This window comes from Rana temporaria, chromosome 3 (assembly GCF_905171775.1).
Source record: "Rana temporaria chromosome 3, aRanTem1.1, whole genome shotgun sequence".
In the NCBI taxonomy this organism is placed as follows: Eukaryota; Metazoa; Chordata; class Amphibia; order Anura; family Ranidae; genus Rana; species Rana temporaria.
Window position 1 is genome coordinate 281,521,011 of NC_053491.1, and position 16,231 is coordinate 281,537,241.

Sequence of the window (16,231 nt, forward strand, 5' to 3'; positions counted from 1 at the left end):
TGCATAACCTAACACCATAGGACGCAGGCTGCTGGAAAGTAAGTAGACACTACATATGATAATTCTAACCCACTTCAGTGTTAACTATCCAGGCAAAACATGCATTTAACATGATAACAAAAAACTGTAAGTGCTGGTTCACACTAGTGTGACTTCAGAGTTGTACAGAGTCACATGTCAAGAGAAAAACACTTTTTTGTTTTTTCTTTTTTAGATGGCACATATTTAAATGGTGCCCATTCTCATCAATGTGACTCAACATGGTTAAACTTTGAAAAAGGTTCCTATGCCACTTTGGTGTGATTTACAGTGTGATTTGGTCCCATAGAATATGTAAAGTCACACTACATAATCAAACTGAAAATAGCATCTAAATTGCATCACAGCAGTGTAAACCGAGCCTTATAAATCTACTATGAGCATCACAAATACATATAAATATAACTCACAAACACTACTTACCAGTTCACTCTGTGCCAATTGCCTACAAAGTTGAACAACATTAAAAAACATTATTAGCAAAAAAATTAAATGTGCATTCTTGTATATAGAAAGTAGCAACTATCTACTTTTGGGGAAAACTGTTTTCAAATCAGAATAATGGCTATGTATTTAACCCCCGACCCTATCCCCAGGAAAAAAAAAACGAACTCAAAAGCTGTAGTTCTAGTTAGCATTGTAAGAATAAAAGCACACTTAAACTTACTTACTTTGTGTAAAATGTACACTACTTTCTTTTCACTGGGTGGGTATTTAGAAAAGGATATGACCTTTCAATTACATGTTTTTTAATTCAAGGCTAAATTTAACATTCTGTAGAATAGGGGATATGCCAGACTTTACAATGCACCGTATCATCTGTATGCCCTGTATACAATTTTATTTTTTTTACCTATACACACTGTTATATTTTTACTGTGCTCTACCAGAAGTTGTTCATTGGGATTATAGATATATTAAAAAAGCTCCTACTTACCTTGAAAAGTTTGATCTTACAGTGGAAGGTTGGCCTGGCAAGGGAGGCTTCTTCAGTGGGTCTGGTTTTACTAATGATGGTGGCCTGAAAACACAGATTTTTTTGCTAATAAATGAACTGAGTTGGTTACAAATACATCTTTTCAACTTCTTTTCACTTTAACAGAAAATTGATTATAGCACATTCAATACATATTTATATAATATGAACAACTGTTGAATTGTTTGGATTATTGAATTACATTTTTTACATTAACTTGTTTCTTCTGGAACAGAAATGCAGCATTCTCATACAAAAGTGGTACCTAAGTAGTAAGTCTGTACAAGCAAGTAACTACCCTGATCTACATTTGTTACCCAAGCATGGAATGTGTCACATCTTGTTTAACACAAAAAACTGTGTGAGGAATCCTGAAAACATTTGTGTTAGTTTAAAGCCTCGTACACACGATCAGTCCATCCGATGAGAACGGTCTGAAGGACCGTTGTCATAGGTTAACCGATGAAGCTGACTGATGGTCCGTCGTGCCTACACATCATCGGTTAAAAAAACGATCGTGTCAGAACGCGGTGACATAAAACACATTGATGTGCTGAAAAAAAACGAAGTTCAATGCTTCCAAGCATGCGTCGACTTGATTCTGAGCATGCGTGGATTTTTAACCGATGGTTGTGCCTACTAACGATCGTTTTTTTCTATCGGTTAGGAATCCATAGGTTAAATTTAAAGCAAGTTGGCTTTTTTTTAACCTATGGTTTAATAACCTATGGGGCCCACACACGATCGGTTCGAACCGATGAAAACGGTCCATCAGACCGCTGTCCTCTGGTTAACCTATCGTGTGTACGAGGCCTAAGACTCCCATCAAGTTGAAATGACAGTCATCTGATCAATCCTCTTTGGGTACTTCCTTGCATTGACATAAACATGAAAATTGTACATTGCTTATCTCAGAATAATCTGAGAGTGGAAGGATCATGCCTACACATGTGTTCATAGTACAAAGGGCAACCTTTGATTAATGTATTGTAAACTGGAATTAACATTGTAGTTATGTAGCTCTTATAAATATTGCAAATTGGATGAATAGCTGACAGAAGGCTGGGTGCTACATTATATTTTTTCCTTACTTTTATTATCTATACACTTTAAAAATAATGTATTGAGTGGTAAGGGTTGAGTACCATTGTCATGTTTTAATTGCGGTCTTTGTCCATGCTGGGGAAAGTCACCCTCTCTCTTTGTTCTAGTGATGACTATTGCCTCTGGGACATAAAGTGATAGGAAATCCCAATTTTGTGAGTTGTCAGAGAAAAGGAGGTGATGGGTAAAACCTCCAATGGAAATGGATATGTATCTCCTTTGATGACAACTGTTACCCTTGCTTTAAAGAGATTTCCTCTCACTTACACATGTGTCTCTGGGACAGAAAGTGAGGGGAAAATTAACACATTTATCATTTTCAGTACTTCTCTACTGGAGTGTGAAAAAGATAAATGTGCTATGATAGTTTGACTGACAATTACTCTCTCATGGACCTAAGTGATTTTTTTTAACTTTTTTTGAGATAGATAAATCTGTCTTTTGTTGGCATTTTAAAAACTGCTGTTTATTTTTTATTAATTTTTTTACTATATAAAGTGGGGGAGGGGAAAAAGATGAAACTATTTAAAAAACAGTTTCTCTTACTTTCCATTAAAATGAAATTTCCAGAATAGTATAAATTTGCCCTTAATGAAACAGGGCATATACACAGGAAGGAGTGAAGGAGTCAATGTACAGGTCACATACAGTGGCAGGCTGGGGATGAAGGGGCTAAGGTTCATCTAGGCAGGCTAAGGGAGGTAAAGGGTTAATTTTACAGGTCACTAGCGACAATATAGCAAGTATGTACAGGAGGGGATGGGAGCAGGAAAGATTTAAAACAAAAGATCCCAGTGTCACTGCAACAGAATGAATGGATCATCAGCTGCAGTGGCTGATCCATTCCAGCTTATTCATAAGTACCGATTTCTCTCCTTTGCCTTTTGTAAGGGGAAGGTGAGGGATCAGCACTGTAAATAGCACTCAGCTAGTACCCAGCCGCTCAGGTCAGCTAGGAAAAAGTGTCTCTGTGTACTAATGACAGCCACCCAACAGCTATTTATCCCATGAATGGCATTGGGTAAAAAAAGGGCCACTGGTCCATCATACAGCAGTACACAAATGGTTAATGAATTTAAAGGCCAAACAAAATGTGTCATTGTCCATTGTCCCAAAATTAAGTTTACCTTATAATAGCAGGCAGCGTATTGGCCTAGTAAAGAACAAACAAATAATAAATGATAGTTAATGATTTAAAGTATTCCTGGCATTTAGCATAGTTGTATTTAAATTAATAATTTCATTGTGTGCAAGATCTATTACAGCATACAGTTGGAATGTTAGAATGGAACATTACTACCTAAAAATCAGCCTCTAAGAAAAGCTGTTAAAAATTAAAGTTTAAACAGTCATCTAAATACATACATGAAATAAGAGATTTTTGCACTCACTAAAAAATTCCTTTCTTCTGTAGTTCATTGGGAAACACAATAGATAGATAGACCATGGAGGTATGTGCTCTGTCACTTCATGAGCCTTCATTTCCTTAGTGTCCAACCTCCAAGTGACTCACTTGGAGGTTGGACACTAAGGAAATGAAGGCTCAGTCTTTGTGTACAGATGACCAGCCTCAGGAGTAGTTAGCAGTCAAAAGGTATATGCAGATAACCTTCAAAGCCATGAAACTTAAACACCTTTTTTTAATCACTTTAGCCCCGAAAGAATTTACCCCTTTCCTGACCAGAGCACGTTTGCGATTCGGCACTGCGTTGCTTTAACTGAGGCCCCGTACACACGACAGAGGAACTCGACGTGCTTGGCACGTCGAGTTCCTCGTCGAGTTTTGGGATGAAGCCGCCGAGGAGCTCGGCGGGCCGCCTTCTCCCATAGAACAACGAGAAAATAGAGAACATGTTCTCTATTTTTCTCGTCGAGTTCCTCGGCGGCTCCATCGAGCCAAAACTGTACAGACGACAGAGTTTCTCGGCAGAATCCGGGTTTTGACCGAGTTTCTCGGTGAATTCTGCCGAGAAACTCTGTCGTGTGTACGAGGCCTGATAATTGCGACGTGGCTCCCAAACAAAATTGACGTCCTTTTTTCCCACAAATAGAGATTTCTTTTGGTGGTATTTGATCACCTCTGTGGTTTTTATTTTTTGCACTATAAACAAAAAAAGAGCAACAATTTTGAAAAAAAAGCAATATTTTTTACTTTTTGCTATATTAAATATCTCCAAAAAAGATATTAAAAAAAAAAAAAATTCTCAGTTTAGGCTGATATGTACAGTATTCTTCTACATATTTTTGGTAAAAAAAAAATCGCAATAAGTGTATATTGATTGGTTTGCGCAAAAGTTACAGCGTCTACAAAATAGGGGAATATTTTATGGCAGTTTTATTATACCGTATTTATCGGCGTATACCACGCACTTTTTTACCCTTAAAATAAGGGGGAAATTGTGGGTGCACGATATACACCGATACCCGCTTCCCGCGCTCAATTTGAATGCCTGCGCCGACGTATACCGAGTGCAGTACACTCGGCTACATTCGGCCAGGCTTGGCTTCGCTCATGCTCACGCATAAACATCACAAAGCGTGAGCACGAGCGAAGCCGAGCCTGGCCGAATGTAGCCGAGTGTACTGCACTCAGTATACATCGGCGGAGGCGTTCAAACTGAGCGCGGGCAAGCAGCGATTTGACGGCGGGAGAAGCCGGGAGGACACCACCGAAGCCGCAGACGGACGCCGGACCCGACGAGGCCGCCGATGGACGCCGCGCAAGACACCAAGGGTCAGATTCATAAAAGAGATACGACGGCGTATCTCCTGATACGCCGTCGTATCTCTGAGATACGACTGTCGTATCTATGCGCCTGATTCATAGAATCAGGTTACGCATAGATCTCCCTAAGATCCGACAGGTGTAAGTGACTTACACCGTCGGATCTTAGGCTGCAATTCTAGGCCGGCCGCTAGGTGGCGATTCCATTGCGGTCGGCGTAGAATATGCAAATGACTAGTTACGCCGATTCACGAATGTACGATTTGCCCATCGCTGTAAATTTACGTTGTTTCCGTAGAGATACGCGGCGTAAAACTAAACCTGCCCTCTAGGACCGGTACCCCATACCGAGAGGCGGCTGAGGCCACTCCGATACGAAAGGAGTGCCCGGAAAACTGTCTGGGGTTGAGGCATAGGTTAGCCAGGAGGATATGAACATGTCTAATGAACTGGCTAGCAATCTGGGCACTGGTAGGAAAGGCAACAATGGGCTGGAGCTAGAATGGTTAGGAAGGTGTGACAACAACTGGTCAGGGACCGCTACTGGGCACCAATCGTTTTGGGTCTGGAAGAACTTGATGTCAACTCCAGACTGCTGGGTCTTGGACATTGCTAGGTGTAGAATGAAATGGTCTTTGAGACGGGCCAGGTAACCGTAGAAGGCCAGGTAGATAGCCACTTGGATGTTCAGGCTGGGCAGTAAGCCAAAGAGGGACCGCGACTGGATAGCTGACATGTCCCGGGAACATGGCATTTTAGCTTGGTAAGCGCTTGGTAACGGCTATTGGCTGTTGTTTCTGGATGCCACGTAGGATGGCTTTGACAGCGTTGGCCATGAACAAGGAATGATTTTTAGGGTCCCCTAAGGACAGGAAATGTTGGATGCCAGCCAAGGAAAGCCTGATGGTGGTTTGGGACAAACTGCGTGTGACAATACAACATGAAGGCCAGGACGTGCTTGATGTCGCCTGTCCCCGACCTGGGGCACAAGGCTAGAGATTTTTAGTAGCTGTTCCAGGCGGTGTGGTATGCCTTCAGTGTGTTGCGAGACCGTGATCAGTTTATTGTTGGGTTGCGTTGCAAAGGTGGTTCTTCAGACCAAAGTGGGATAGGAGAAGTGGTCCGGGTTTCTGCAGGAAACAACAGGAAGTTAGGGCATGATAGTGCGTCCGCTGCAAGGTTGCATTGCCAGGAATGTAGGTACAGTGCACATTGAATTTGTACTGAAGGGATATCTGCACCAGGAAGGACATGATGGCCAAGGACTTGGACCTGTCTTTGTTGCCAATTTCGGCTGTGGCTAAGTTGTCTGTGGAGAAGACCATGTCTGCCCTATCCATGTGTGGCATCAGAACTGCTGTGGCAAAGATGGGGTAGGGCTCAAATAGGATGACTGGCTAAACCTGGGGACTAGAAGAATCTCTCATGGCGATGGACCTGCGAACCAATGAGGGACAAAAATTGCAGCAAAGCCTGTGGAGGCTGCTGCATCTGTGACTATGTGAGGTGACGAAGCCGACGCTACTGGGATAAACATGGGCACGCCATTCCAGTTTCCGAGGAACTCTTCTCACGTTGCCAGATCAGCGAAATTAAGGAATGACCCTGAGGGACCTCATAGCAAAATTAAGCTTCCCTAACCGGGACTGTAGCTGTCTCTTGGTACAACCTTGTGAAAGGGGTGAAGGCATGAAGGACTGACCTGATCTGGGCCACTAGCTTTTGCGGGCGCGTGCCCGGGGATCTGCCTGTGTAACCAAGGTGGATCCTTGTTTTGACAGGGGAGGAGAGAGAGAGAGATCAGCTGTTCCTGGTGATCAGAATCTCTCTCTTCTCACAGTCAGTCCGTCCCCCATACAGTTAGAAACACCAACCTAGGGAACACTTAACCCTTTGATCGCCGCCTAGTGTTAACCCCTTCCCTGCCAGTGTCATTTATACAGAGATCAGTGCATTTTTATAGCACTGATCACTGTATTGGTGTCACTGGTCACCAAAAAGTATCACTTAGGGTCAGATGTGTCCGCTGCAATGTCGCAGTCCCATTAAAAATCGCAGATCACCACTATTACTAGTAAAAACATAAAAAAATACGAAATCTTTCCCCTATTTTGTCAACGCTATAACTTTTGTGCAAACCAATCAATATATTGCAAAAAAAGTTACCAAAAATATGTAGCAGAATACATATTGGTCTAAACTGATGAATACATATGTGTTTTATATTTATTTATTTTTGAAAATGTATTATAGCAAAACAAAAACAAAAAATTGTCACACTAAAGCGAAAAAAAATAAAAACCGCAGAGGTGATCAAATACCACCAAAAGAAAGCTCTATTTGTGAGAAAAAAATGACATTGATTTTGTTTTGGTATAGCATCTCACGACCGCGCCATTGTCAGTTAAAGCGACGAAGTGCAGTATCGCAAAAAATTGCGGAAGTCTTCAGATGGAAATTAATTTATTCTAGGAAAGTGGGAAGATTGAGGTGCAGACAAATTGTGAACAAAGTGAAGTTTATTGGATAACTTGACCTTAACTAGCCCAATAGAGCTGACTCTCCAGGTGCTGAATGGTGACACAGAAAAGAGGCCAATGATGAACCCCGGTCCGGTTCGGTCTGTAGTAGAGTGTCTATGGTTTGGTCCTCGGTGGAAGTCGAGAAAAGATTCCTGAATTGGGGGTGGTTTGAGGCAGGGTGATGATCCCAGTATGGAACCCGAAGATGAAACTGCACTCCAGGAACAGTGTGAGTGACGGAGATGGGTGAGAGGAGAGGTGGAACCCAAACCAAACCACGGAGATGGGTGAGAGGAGAGGTGGAACCCAAACCACTGTATGCCCACTCAGTTTAGTCATGAAGCATTGGGGTGTTTGAGGGTGCACATGGTCTTGGGATTTGCTCTGTTGCAGATGATGCAAATGTGGAGCAGACCAAATTGGCTGTACATATTGGTAGCGTAGTTATAATTGTTGCAGATCTGTGCTATCCCCCGTGACTAGACAGGCTGCCCCAACATCCACTTGAAAACGCTGAGAGGGGGTCCGGCATGCCCTGGACAGCAGTATGAGGTGGAGGGGAGGACCAGCGATAGTCTGGAATCCGTGTTGAAACACCAGTTCGCTGGCACTCAACTGACTTAAGAAAGGAAAGACAGACATGCGAAATGAGTGTCCGTGAACGTGTGTCACTGGTAGATGAGTGGCCGTGAACATGTGCCACTGAAAGACAAGTTGCAATAACGTGTTGCAAAAAGGAACCTCATGAGGGAGACAAGAAAGCAGAAAAATCGGAATGTGTGTGGGGAGGAACCCTAGACCATGCTAGTTGTTTGTCATGGTCGTATGTTTTTAAAATGAGAACGGAACATGCAGTTATGTCGGAACTGTGAAGAGAAGCATTGTATGAGTTGCAAGTGAGCGCAAACGTACAAATGAGTGGTTAGCTCCTGAGTGCTTGTGGCAGGTACCTCGAGGGTGAGGCCAAGCTGCGGCAGCTTGTGGTGTATGTGTAAGACAGGATGTGTCGAATTGTCCAGAGGATTCGAATGGCTGTGTTGCATTTACGATGGGTGAGTGGAATTGATCCGCCAACTGTGGCGAGGCCCTCTACGCTGTAGTTCCACAGTAAGTTTGGGTATGGTCCATCCCCTTAGGGTGTGAACGCAGACATGCTCTTAACCCATGGAGGATGAAATAGGGGCAGAAGTATGTGTTATTCTTAACACATACTTTTGTTGTTGTTGTTGTAAAGATAAGAATGGATAAGAATGTAAAGATAAGAATGGAAGAAAAGAGTTGTGTACACAAGAACAGGTAAGAAGGAATGAGAAAGATAACAAAAAGGAATGACAGGTGCAGTGGAAATTTAGAAAACTCAAAAGAATGCGTGGCAAACGAGGTGAGCCAGGAGGTGACTGGCCAGGTCCCCGATGCTTGGGTGCATGTCTGTGCTAACTACAAACCTGTGGACCAGAGCCCCAGGGCGTACTGGGGCGAGAAGCTAAAGTCTGGTACGGCCTAAGTAAGAATGTTGCATTCTGTAGTTTGTGACCTATCATCGACCTGCCAAAACTTTCACAAGCCCAATGTTTAGCGGCCTGCGTAGGTGAAGGGTTGCTCTTCGAAAACAGAATGTTGTGCAAAGAAACATGTGACAGTAGCTAACACCTGATGAGCAGCCCAAATCGTGTATGTGAAGTGAACGTGGTGAAAAGGGTGCTGCAGATTGATGCGATGGTGGAACCGTGTACTACACACCTGACTCAACACCCTAGTTGCGAAGTCCTGGTTGAGGCAGACAAACTTAGTCGACCGAGAACCTGTAGAAAAGGTGACAAAAGAGTCCAGGTTTTAACCTGGCATGGAATGAATCCCTCACATGTGACTGACCCCCCTGAGTGAAGATGCAGACCCTACACTCAGTGCTGCCACTCCCAGGCAAAAACAGCACCCGCGACCTCCTCCGACTCCCGCACGCAGGGACACCATCAGGGTACTACAGCTTAGCAGTGAAGTGGTTTGCGGGTGCGAAAGGGGCCAGAAAGCAGTTTAAGTAGGGGCCATCAAGCCGCCCCCCCCCTCTACAGCCGTGATTATCTGATTGGCCCTCTGCTGTGGCCAATAATGGGGAGGGAAATAGCGGGCAGGAAGCTGGGTGGCAGCTTCCTGTTTATCCCAGTAGCGTCGGCTTTGTCTCTAATTAGAGACGCTCTCTCTGTTTTCCTTTCGGCTGACAGAAAGGGGAGAGGGGATGAGCGGGGTTGATATACAGACAGCCCGCAGCTCTCCTCTCCCTGTCACAGCGCTGCTGCCGAGTTCTCTGGCAAATGAAGCAGTGGCGCTGTGACAGGTAGAGGAGAGCTGTGGGCTGTCTGTATATCTCCCCGCAATCGCCCCCCTCCCCACTCTGTCAGCCGAAGGGAGAAGAGAGAGAGAGCGTCTCTAATTGGATTTGCTGTGCCGATGCCCAGCTTCCTGCCCACTGTTTCCCTCCCCATGATTGGCTACAGCAGAGGGCCAATCAGAAGACTCTGGGGGTATCAAGGGAAATGTAGTCCCTGAAAAGTATCGGCCCCAGTGTGTCCACAGACATCATGCTACAACCCCCAGCATACATGCACTCTGCTGGGGGGGTGTTACAAGAGGAGAAAAGAGAATACTGCCCTGGGAGAAGCCAGAGAGGGAGCCACACTGTACCCCTGTACCCGCAGCACCAGAGAGCCACGTTCTACCCGCACCACCAGTGATCCATGCTGTACCCACACCACCAGGGAGCCACGCTGTACCCACACCAACAAAGAGCCACACTGTACCCGCACCACCAGAGAGTGAGCCACGATGTAACCACACCACCAGAGAGAGAGCCACGCTGTAACCGCACCACCAGAGAGGGAGCCACGCTATAACCGCACCACCAGAGAGGGAGAGCCACACTGTACCCGCACCACCAGAGAGGGAGCCACGCTCTAACCGCTGTACCCGCACCACCAGAGAGGAAGCAACGCTATAACCGCACCACCAGAGAAAGAGAGAGAGCCACGCTGTACCCACACCACCAGAGAGGGAGCCACACTGTACCCGCACCACCAGAGAGGGAACCACACTGTTCCCACACCACCAGAGAGGGAGAAAGACCGAGCCACTGCCAGGGTACAGACATGCTACACTACTGACTAGAGTGAACATCCAGACAGTGGTATCACTGTTGCAGTTTCGCTGGATCTGGTAAGAGGGCCTGTTGGCCATTATCCATTACTGTTCTCGGGGACTGAGCCATTAGGAAGTGCCTAACCTGATATCCTCTAGGCCTTATTGACTGCCACAACATCCCTCTCTGTCCTCTTCCCACGGCATCCCTCTGTCCTCATCCCAAGGCATCCCTCTGTCTTCTTCCCACGGCGTCCCTCTGTCTTCCTCCCATGAAGAGGACAGGGCAGGTCTTAAAAGGGAAGGGGTGTGGCCTTGACAGGAAGGGATGGGTCATATTTTAATTAGGGGGTGCGCAAGTTCAGTCAGGCCTAGGGCAGCACAAAACCTAAATACACCACTGCCTACACTTGTTGTGTGTGTTTGTTTTTTGTTTTTTTGTTTTTGAAAACGACATCCAACCTGGTGCAGGATGGAACGACCTGAACTCAACTGGCCTAATGGAGAAACGACAGACAAGAAAAGCGTGAGTGGCTGAATTGTGTGCCACTGAAGATGTGCTTGCAACAATTGCAAGAATGTAGCCTCACCAGGGAGGCAAAACAAGGACAGCAGAGAAACTGGAGCATGTGGGGATGAGCCATGATCGTGAGCAATCGTGAGTCATGTATGTGGAAATTAATGAATTGTGCTGACTCGAGTCAAAGTTATGGAGCTGGAGTCTCGTATGCAGGGCTTTTTTTCAGATGGAACTCGGGGGAACTCAGTTCCATCACCTCTGGCTCAGGTCCTCTACTCCCTGCTCACAGCCTTCAGAAAAGGTTGGCTTTTGTGTTTACAAGTGAAAGCTTGTCTCCCAATGGCTCTCACAGATCTGATCTCCTGATGGGAACAAGGGAGATGTAGGTTCTCAGGGTGCAGTGTGGATGCCGATACCACCACTGATCCCCCCTGCAAGTGAGAGAGGCAGAGCTACCTACAGGGTGTGTGTAGTGCTTAATACAGCAACAAAAATATGACATGTGGAAAATGGTAGAGCTTTTAAGGAGGAAGGAGAAGGAGGGGGGTTGCATGCACAAGTCAGAGCTGAAGAGGGGTGAAAGTGAGATATGGATGGGGGATAGGGTTGCCACTTTTTCTTCAAGTCAAACCCGAACACTTTAGCGGTGCACAGCAATCCACAGAGTTCCCCCTTTTACATCTGAATCTGCAGAGTTCCCTTTTACATCTGAATCTGCTGTGATGTGTGTGATAGATGGAATCAACTTGTATTGTGCCGAGGATTCGCATCGCTGATGCAACCAGAGTGAGTCTAATTAACACCTCAATCAGCCACAGAACCCGTGCAATTAATACATGCTCAGTTCTAAAGAGATGAGGCGGCAACACCATAGACTGTGAATCCTACAACCAGCGAAGCCTGTGCCGAGTGGTGTCGGACAACGACCGATAGCAGTTCAAAGTCTTGTATCTATGAATGAATCGTATGTTTGTAGATGGGATGACAAACAAGGCAGAGGGAACCTACTAATGTACTAGGCCTGTGCCGAAAGATTGGAGGAGAGCATACTATATTCCCAACATAGCTAGAGAACTGACCACGTTGTGTTCTCCTGCTTAGTGTGGTGAGTGCTTAATAGGAAAGCAGAGGGATTGACAGGAACACCAGGGATTTCAGACAAAGGAAGCAATACAATGGGAACTTTATACATTTTCAAACAAGTACATGGTATAGCAGGTATATATTCAAGAATGTGACATTTTGGGCTTACATACTCTTTAACCACTTCAGCCCCGGACCATTTGGGTGGTCAAACACCAGGCCACTTTTTGCGATTCGGCACTGCGTCGCTTTAACTGACAATTGCGCGGTCGTGTGACGTGGCTCCCAAACAAAATTGACGTCTTTTTTTTCCCCCACAAATAGGGCTTTCTTTTTCTGCGGTTTTTATTTGTTGCGCTATAAACAAAAATAGAGTGACAATTTTGAATAATAGGAGATAGTTTTATGGCATTTTTATAATTTTTTTTCTTTTTACTAGTAATGGCGGCGATCAGTGATTTTTTTTTGTGACTGTGATATATGGCGGACACATCGGACAATTTTGACACATTTTTGGGACCATTGTCCCTTTCACAGTGATCAGTGCTATAAAAATGCACTGGTTACTATGAAAATTACACCGGCAGTGAAGGGGTTAACCACTAAGTGGCGCTGTAGGGGTTAAATGTTCCCTGCATAGTGTTTCTTACTGTAGGGGGATGGGCTCTGTGTCACATGACATTGATCTCCGCTCCGAGTATACGGAGCCGAGATCAGTGTCATTCTCACTAGGCAGGGCAAGGAGATGCTTGTTCACACAAGCATCTCCCCACTCTATACCTCCATCAGACGATCGCGGGGATCCCCGCGGCGATCGAGTCACCGTACCCATGGTCCGACTCATGGGGAAGGCGGCAGGGTCGCGAGCGCACACCACATGGCAGGCATTTAAAGGGCCATGTACATGTACGTGATTATGCCTGTCCGTGCCATTCTGTGAACGTATATATACAGTGGGCGGTCCTTAAGCGGTTAAGGAGCGTTTTACGCACATTGTTGCCAAAGCCCTTATAACATGCATTGATAGATAAAAAAAACAGTTCACCAGTCCAGGTACAGAAAATACTGTACTTGTTGATATTTCCAGAAATACAGTGCCCTTGTTACTTCTTATGAGCTTAACCCCCCTGGCGGTATTCCCGAGTCTGGCTCGGGGGTTACATTTTTTTGCTGCGATCGGTAACCCCGAGTCAGACTCGGGCTCGCCTCGGTAAATCCATAGGCAGGGTTTACTTACCTTGTCCCTGGATCCAGCAATGTCACCGCGCTGCGTGAGCGAGCGGGTGCTCGCTCGATTCACACAGTGCCTCTGTGTGCCGCCGATCTCCGTTCCCTGCGACGTTACGATGCAGGGGGGCGGAGAACTGCGCCAAATTCAAAAAGGTAAACAAACACCTTACATACAGTATACTGTAATCTTATAGATTACAGTACTGTATGTAAAAAATACACACCCCCCCTTGTCCCTAGTGGTCTGCCCAGTGCCCTACATGTTCTTTTATATAATAAAAACGGTTCTTTCTCCCTGCAAACTGTAGATTGTCCATAGCAACCAAAAGTGTCCCTTTATGTCAAAAATGGTTTTAGAGCAGCTAGAAAACAGCTATAATAAATTATAATCACTTGCAGAATTGTGCGATAGCAATTTGTGGGGAAATTCGTCATAAAAAAAAAAATTTTATGACAGCGACAATTCTGCAACTGAGCAAATTTCAGTGATTTTGAGTTGATTACATTATTGAATAATGTTTATTATAATTATATTATTATTTGTTATAATTATTTATAATTATTTCCTATATTATAACTTATGATTTTGTTTTTTAAAAAAATTCATACCCGGTATGCCTACTAGATTCTTGTTTGGTCAGATTTAAGTGAGTTATTCCTAAAAATTACAGGCCTACAGTATAAAACGCCAAATTTCCTTGCAAATAATGGTACCGCTTTCAGCACCTAAAATCTGAAATAATCATACCGCTAGGGAGGTTAATTGTGATTAAGATCTTATGGGGGTGATGCAGATAAACAAAGGTAAAAATTGTTGAAGTCCAGCTTGGGTAGAACTATGGCTTCCTCCACAGATAGGCCTCGTACACACGACCGAGTTTCTTGGCAAAAACCAGCAAGAAACTTGCTGGGATTTTATTTTATTTTTGTCGAGGAAACCGGTCGTGTGTACATTTTTCAAAGAGGAAACTGTCAAGGATCCCGTCGAGCCAAAAAGAGAGCATGTCTTCTTTTTCCTCGACGGGAATGGAGAAACTTGCCTTGTCGAGTTCCTCGACAGCCTAACAAGGAACTCGACGAGGAAAACGATGTGTTTCGCCCGTCGAGTTCCTCGGTCGTGTGTACGAGGCTTCACAGTTGAGGAGTGGAAGTGGCAACTCGGGTGCAGGAAGTATTATTTTTCTGTTTGAAAATGAAAATGTAACAATGCAGACACTTTAAATAAGAACTGGTATGCTGCAATATACAACATATCCATTTTTTGCTTTTCAGTTTAGATACACTTTAGATGTCTGAGTATATTTTTGTATATTTTAACTACTTGCCGGCCAGCCCCCATCATTATACGGAGGCAGGCTGGCTGCCCTGTGCTAATCCCCGTAGCTGTACCGCAGCTGCTTTAAGGGGTACAGGGGGCCGCCGGAAGCCCATGCAACCCGCGATCATTCCTGAGAGAGACAGAATGGGGATCTGTCAATGTAAATAGACAGATCCCCATTCTGCAGGGAAGTAGAGAGAGATCCTAGTAATCAGGAACAGCGATCTCACTCTATTCCCTGTCAGTACACTCCCACCACAGTTAGAAACATCTCCCTGGGGGACACTTACCCCTTGATAGCCCCTAGTGTTGACCCCTTCCCTGCCAGTGACCTTTATACAGTAATCAGTGGCTATTTTTAACTCTGATAGCTGTATAAATTTCAATGGTCTCAAAAAAGTGTCAAAAGTGTCTGATCTGTCTGCCGCAATGTCGTAGTCCCACTAAAAATTGCAGATCACCGCCATTACTAGTAAAAAAAAAAAATAATGCCATAATTCTATTCCCTATTTTGTAGACCCAATAACTTTTGAGCAAACCAATAAATATACGGTTATTGTGATTTGTTTTTAACCAAAAATATGTAGAAGAATACATATTGGCCTAAACTGATGAAGAAATTATTATTATTTTTTTTTTTTTGGGGGGGGGGGGGGGATATTTATTATAGCAAAATGTAAAAAATATTGGGGGCTTTTTTCAAAATTGTCTGTCTTTTTTGTTTACAGCGCAAAAAATAAAAACCGCAGAGGTGATCAAACACCACCAAAAGAAGTCTCTATTTGCCGGAAAAAAAGAACGGCGATTGTGTTTGGGTACAGCGTTGTATGACCGCGCAATTGTCAGTTAAAGTGACGCAGTGCCACATTGCAAAAAGTGGTTAAGTAAACCCTCACTAATGATCTTTTAGGAGGATGTAAAAAAAAATCTAGTTGTATAGGTGGAGAAGGCCAAGGCTGCAGTATGTCATAATTGTTTTTCTCAATTTAATAGTATTTTTTATTTACAAATCTGGCAAACAGGGCTGAAGATACCTTTTCTAAACTCCAGTCACAAAAATAAGGGCTTGAGGAAAGTTTTAGAATTTAAGGACCAAGTTATATCATGGTCAGGGGTCAGTCTCAAAGACCAGTACCTATAGCAGTACAGAAGCTCCCACTGATCAGCAGGATAAATACACAAGCAGATCACCCTGGCAGATGACGTGGGCTCACCCAAGGCAGAGGGTCTAAGCACTAACCAGTATTAACCAGAGCTCCTGATGGTGGAAATGGATTTTGTTGCAGGTCAAGGTCCTCTGGATCACCCCACCAAGAGGAGAGCAAGCAAGGGTCCAGTAGCAGATATAGCAGGTAGGAACCAAGCAAAAGCATAGTCAGTATACAAGCTGCTGCCAATTAAGGAAAGGAGCAAGATATCGGCTGGAGAGAGCACAATAATCTGGCAAACAGGAAGTGCAGAGACATGGCTTAAATCAGGACTTTCATGGGAGACGCAAAGAGTTTGAAGTTCTTTAGAAACAAGAGACAAGGCAATATTGTCAAAGCATCTCAGGTGGCACAGCAAGAAGAGCTAAAGCCAGACA

The 16,231-nt window shown here is 44.4% G+C and overlaps 1 protein-coding gene across 2 annotated transcripts in view; it reads right to left on the reverse strand.

Annotated features, from left to right (window-relative positions):
• The window catches only part of LCP2 (lymphocyte cytosolic protein 2), a 300,267-nt gene that overhangs the window by 111,079 nt on the left and 172,957 nt on the right, over positions 1 to 16,231 (reverse strand). For both annotated transcript variants that reach the window (XM_040344695.1, XM_040344694.1), the window contains exons 12-14: positions 3,247 to 3,272; positions 977 to 1,060; positions 463 to 484 (exon numbers count right to left, since the gene is read on the reverse strand). In XM_040344695.1, coding sequence (XP_040200629.1) covers positions 463 to 484; positions 977 to 1,060; positions 3,247 to 3,272 — 132 coding nt within the window. The remainder of the gene's footprint in view (positions 1 to 462; positions 485 to 976; positions 1,061 to 3,246; positions 3,273 to 16,231) is intronic.